The 6,403-nt window shown below is 36.5% G+C and overlaps 1 protein-coding gene across 1 annotated transcript in view; it reads right to left on the reverse strand.

Moving 5' to 3' along the window:
- Positions 1-6,403, reverse strand: part of CATSPERB (cation channel sperm associated auxiliary subunit beta) — a 152,208-nt gene that overhangs the window by 129,738 nt on the left and 16,067 nt on the right. Inside the window, exon 5 of the mRNA XM_037745163.1 lies at positions 3,750-3,810. Within this exon, the coding sequence (XP_037601091.1) occupies positions 3,750-3,810 (61 nt within the window). The remainder of the gene's footprint in view (positions 1-3,749; positions 3,811-6,403) is intronic.

Consider the following 6,403-nt stretch of genomic DNA (forward strand, 5'->3'; position numbering starts at 1 on the left):
CTCTGATCTTCAAGAGACACCCTTAGGAGATTAAAAGACAGCCCCGGACTGGGAGAAAATATCTGCAAATCATATCTGATAACACCGTATCCAGAATACAGAATAAACTTATAAAACATTTGAACAGATACTACACCAAATGGTAAATAAGCACAAAAAAATATGCTCAATGTCATTAGTTGTTACAAAAATGCAAATTAAAACCACAATTAGGTCAGGTACGGTGGCTCACACCTGTAATCCCAGCACGTTGGGAGGCCGAGGCCGGTGGATCACCTGAGGCCAGCCTGGCCAACATGGCAAAACCTGATCTCTACTAAAAATATAAAAAATTAGCTGGGCCTGGTGGTGTGTACTTGTAATCCCAGATACTCAGGAGGCTGAGGCAGGAGAATCACTTGAACCCGGGAGGCAGAGGCTGCAGTGAGCTGAGATCGTGCCACTGCACTCCAGCCTGGGTGACAGAGTGAAATTTCATCTCAAAAAAACCTAAAACAAACAAACAAACAAAAACCACACACAACCACACCCATACACACACACACACACACACACACACACACACACATGCCACCACACTTCTTTTAGAATGGCTAAAAATTTAAAGTATATATCTATACATACATATATGTATACATATTTACAAGCATACACACACACATATATACTAAGTTCTGGTATGGATGGAGATCACCTGGTGGTCAGAATGTAAAATAATAAAGCCACTTTGGGAAATCGTTTGACAGATTTTCTTATAAAGTTCAGCTTACACGTACCATACAACACAGTAATCCTATTACTTAGTATCAGCTAAATGCAACTAAAATTTATATTCACACAAAAACCTGTGTGAGATTGTTTATAGTAGCTTTCTTCATAATTGTCAAAAACCAGAAAAACCCAAATGCACTTCAACAAAATTAACTATCCACACCAAAGAATACTACCCAATAAGAACACCAGAGAAACCATAACATAGACAAATCTCCAATGAATTATACTCAGTGAAAGAAGCCAGACTCAAAGGCTGTATATTCTATGATTCCATTTATATGACCCTGGAATAGACAAAACAACAGGAACAGAGAACAGAACAGTGGTTGCTGGGGCCTGGGAGATGGAGACAGGTTGATTATGGGTGGAGTGATTTTATTGCCTGATGGAACTGTTCTATGTCTTGACTGTAGTGATTACACAGTTGTATACATTTGTCAAAACTCATAGAACTGGACACTAAAAAGGATATGTTTCATAAAATGAAAATTATCCCTTATTTTAAAATGAAAATAAGAAAGCAAATTATGTAGTGTAAATCAAGGAGGGGCTGTTTACTTTCAATAATTATACACTTCACTTCAAACTGCTTTCGTCACCTTCTAGTTATCACTAAATTTCCATACAGCTCCATGGGCCTCAGTTAAATCATCTGAAAATGAAGATAATAATAGTATCTACCACATAGTTAGGAATAAATGAACTAACATAGAGTGTTTAGGGCAGTACCGGCATATAATAAGAATTCAATAAATGCTGCCTGCTGTTTCTACTTCCACTACAATAACTATTTTACTACCTTTGTTGTTGATGTTGCCTAACCTACTTTCCCCAAGATTTTACATACACTCAAATATATTCCCAAGATTTTATATACTCATGATACTCAAATTCATGGCACAGCAGTAAATAAGGTATGATTAAGGAGGAAAAAGTGAATGAACAAATATGATATCCTTACCTCTGAACATTTTCCCCTGACTTTTAGCATATTGCTCTCTACATAAACCATCCCCTCCTATCACAGTGCTAGCACAAAGATATTTCTTTTTACTCAGTCCAGAGAATTGTATTAGGAGAGGAAGAGCTAATTTTGTCTTTTACTAAAAGTTACTTAAGTTCTCATATCACCTTTGTTTCTTTCTGGGTGACCTTAGAAGCAATGCTTTTCTAAAATTAAAGTTTGTAAATAAAGAGTAGAAGTAAAAATAACATATGATCTTCACTTCTTCGATGGTAAATGAATGTCAATATTATGTTAAGCTTCTGGAATAACATTCCATCATTATATTAATGAGATTTAGGTTACATCCATAATAAGAGTACAATTTTCAAGATAAATTCCTGTTAAAAATCACAGATAGCTCCAACAAGAAAATTAATTTGAAAAAAGAGTTGAATAAAGGGTAAAGATAGTGATACAATCTATGCCAGATGTTATGGTACTGGGGCTTCTATTGCAGACTTTTAAAAAAATTGTACTTTAAGTCTGGGGTACATGTGCAGAGCATGTTTGTTACACAGGTATACACATGCCATGGTGGTTTGCTGCATCCATCACCCCATCATCTACATTATATATTTCTCCTAGTGCTATCCCTCCCCTAGACCTCCACCCCTGACAGTCCCCGGTGTGTGATGTTCCCATCCCTGTGTCCATGTGTTCTCATTGTTCAACACCCACTGATGAGTAAGAACGTGCAGTGTTTCGTTTTCTGTTCTTGTGTTAGTTTGCTCAGAATGATGGTTTCCAGCTTCATCCACGTCCTTGTAAAGGACATGCACTTATCCTTTTTTATGGCTGCATAGAATTCCACGGTGTATATGTGCCACATTTTCTTTAGTCTACGATTGATGGGCATTTAGGTTGGTTCCAAGTCTTTGCTATTGTGAACATTGCTATTGCAGACTTTCATCTTTGATACTTTTTTATCTATACAGTCTTTTCCATCCTTTCTAACTAACTCTCACCTTGCCTGGCCTTCATTTTACAGGACTCAGTTTAGAATGTCCTTTACTCTAATACCAAGAGGGGTTGGCCTGCGTGATTCCCCCATCCCACTCTCCCAATCCATCTGGTTGGTGCACAACCAAGCAGTTGAGCAACAATTGGTCAACTGAAGATACTGTCCTGGGAATTTGGAATTGGGCTGACCCATAAAAAAGATATATAAAGTTCAACTGTAATGAGGTAGGTTTAGAAAGACTGTCTACAAAGAAAGAAATATACATGTAGATTTACAGAAAATACAGATAAGACAGACAAACAGGGCAAAAGTATTCCCTTGGTTCTTGATGGTTTTCCTTCTTATTTCTAATTCCTTCCTATAAGATGACTGCATTTTTGTCTTTGGGTTTCATGACTAAAATAAATTTCCTCTTTTTCCTTAAGTGAAGTCAAGTTGGTTTTGTTTAATGCACCTATCATATTAAAACAATAAACCTTCCACCATTTTTAACCTCTGGGAATGTGTCTCATGCCTAGAGATCTACCAGGTCAGTTCACTAGGTCAATACTCACAGTTCCTGGAATTTGCCTTTTCTCCTATTTTCATCTAGGTATATACAATAGCATATGATGCTACACTGCCACAAAATACTTAATAGTAGATTCCATAATAAAATAATTAATATTTATAACCTATAACATATTAAGATTAATGATTCAGCTTCAGTAAAATAAATTAGTACCCATATTAATACTACAATTTCCAAGTTCTAAGAAATGAGTTTATTTTAAATAAAGCATAACATAAATGTTGTATACATCAAAACAATCTACCTATAATGGGACTGTCAGGTAAAATACAGTATCCCAGTTACATTTGTAATTCGGCTAAGCCACTTTAGTAAGTATGTCCGAAATACCACATGGGACATTTACATGAGATAACAAATCATTTAAATTCTTTTTGTTATTTTTATTTAATAAGTCCAGACCCAGGGGTAAAAGAATTAATTCAGATCACTCTTACTTGTATTTTGTGTGATGTTTTCTCTAGGAATATCAATCAACCAGGAAATCCGATCACTGAACTTGAATAAAGAAGACATCAGAAAGCAATGTTTTACAACACTAATAACAACACTTATTACATTCTATGCTATCTTTTTAAAAGAAAATTAAACAAAAACACCCAATGCATATACCTTTTACCTAGAAATTTCACTGTTAGGAATTTTTCCTACATTATGCTCACATATGAGTGAGATAGAATGTGTTCAAGGATAATTTTGCATTATTGTAATGGCTGATGATTGAAGATAATGAAAATATTGATCAGTTATGTATAATATATCCACATAGTGGAACACTATACAGCCAAGCATAGGCAGCACAAAGCTGAAGTATTTACTGGCTTGACATGTCAGAGACAAAGCTTGATGTTGACAGAGCATTTGCTCTGACCAAATTATTGGGCAATAAAGGTGCAAAGGACACCCCCAGAACACCAATTTGTAAAAATTAGCAGTGCAAGCTAAAATAATTAAGTAGCGATTTTAGCTGCCAAAACCACAGGTAAGATCTTAGACACCTGTAGTACAATTCTTTTTTTGAAGAAATAATGGCTGGAAACATTTCAAATTTGATAAACTTACAATTCAAGAAGCCCTGGGAACCTTACTTGAGTAAATTCAAAGAGAAAACCTTAAATCAAGAGAAAAATGACATATTACATACAAGAGACAATCATAAAATTAACAGCTGACAGACGGGCGCGGTGGCTCAAGCCTGTAATCCCAGCACTTTGGGAGGCTGAGGCGGGTGGATCACGAGGTCAAGAGATAGAGACCATCCTGGTCAACATGGTGAAACCCCGTCTCTACTAAAAATACAAAACATTAGCTGGGCATGGTGGCACGTGCCTGTAATCCCAGCTACTCAGGAGGTTGAGAAGGAGAATTGCCTGAACCCAGGAGGCGGAGGCTGCGGTGAGCCGAGATCGTGCCATTGCACTCCAGCCTGGGTAACAAGAGCGAAACTCTGTCTCAAAAAAAAAAAAAAAAAGCTGACTTCTCATTCAGAAGCAAACATGTCAGATGACATTAAAATAAAATATTCAAAATGCTGAAAGAAAGTGAAGTCAACCAGAAATTTTATATTTCACAAAACTATCCTTCAAAATTTCAATTGACCACTGAAAACCTATTAGAATTTACAAACAAGTTTAGCAAGGCTACAGAATACTAGATCAACATATAAAAATCAATTATCATATTTATATGTAGTTGCAGTGAACAATCTGAAAATGAGATTAAGAAGGAAATTCCCTTTACAACAACATAAAAAAGAATAAAATTATTAATTTCAGAGACCAAAGGTAGATAAATCCACAAAGATGGGGAGAAACCAGCGCAAAAAGGATGAAAATTCCAAAAACCAGAATGCCTCTTCTCCTCTAAGGGATCACAACTCCTGACCAGCAAGGGAATAAAACTAGATGGAGGATGAGTTTGATGAATTGACAGAAGCAGGCTCCAGAAGGTGGGTAATAACAAACTCCTCTGAGCTAAAGGAGCATGTTCTAGTCCAATGTAAGGAAGCTAAGATCCTTAAAAAAAAAAAGTTTAGATGAATTGCTAACTAGAGTAACCAGTTTAGAGAAGAGCATAAAAGACCTGATGGAGCTGAAAAACACATAAGAACTATATGAAGCATACACGTTTCAATAACTGAGCTGATCAAGTGGAAGAAAGGATATCAGAGATTGAAGATCAACTCAATGAAATAAAGTGAGAAGACAAGATTAGAGAAAAAAGAGTGAAAAGAAATGAGCAAAGCATCCATGAAATACAGGATTATGTGAAAAGACCTAATCTTCGTTTGATTGGTGTATCTGAATGTGATGGGGAGAATGAAAGCAAGTTGTAAAACACTCTTCAGGATATTATCCAGGAGAACTTCCCCCATCTAGCAAGGCAGGCCAACATTCAAAGTCAGGCAATACAGAGAACACCACAAAGATACTCCTTGAGAAGGGGAACCCCAATACACATAATCATCAGATTCACCATGGTTGAAATGAAGGAAAAATGCTAAGGGCAGCCAGAGAGTAAGGTTGGGTTACCCACAAAGGGAAACCTACCAGACTAACAGCAGATCTCTTAGCAGAAACCCTACAAACCAGAAGAGTAGGTGCCAATATTCACTACACTTAAAGAAAAGAATTTTCAGACTAAAATTTCATATCCAGCCAAACTAAGCTTCATAAGCAAAGGAAAAATAAAATCCTTTATGGACAAGCAAATGCTGAGAGATTTCGTCACCACCAGGCCTGCCTTACAAGAGCTCCTGAAGGAAGCACTAAACATGGTAAAGAACAACTGGTACCAGCCACTGCAAAAGCATACTAAATTATAAAGGCCATCAATACTAGGAAGAAACTACATCAACTAACAGGCAAAATAACCATCTAGCATCATAATGGCAGGATCAAATTCACACACAACAATATTAACCTTAAATGTAAATGGGCTAAATAATGCCCCAATTAAAAGACACAGACAGACAAATTGGATAAAGAGTCAAAACCCATTGGTGTGCTGTATTCAGGAGACCAATCTCAAGTGCAAAGACACAAATAGGCTCAAAATAAAGGGATGGAGGAATATTTTCCAAGCAAATGGA

Source organism: Cebus imitator, unplaced genomic scaffold (assembly GCF_001604975.1).
Source record: "Cebus imitator isolate Cc_AM_T3 unplaced genomic scaffold, Cebus_imitator-1.0 Scaffold193, whole genome shotgun sequence".
Lineage (NCBI taxonomy): Eukaryota > Metazoa > Chordata > Mammalia > Primates > Cebidae > Cebus > Cebus imitator.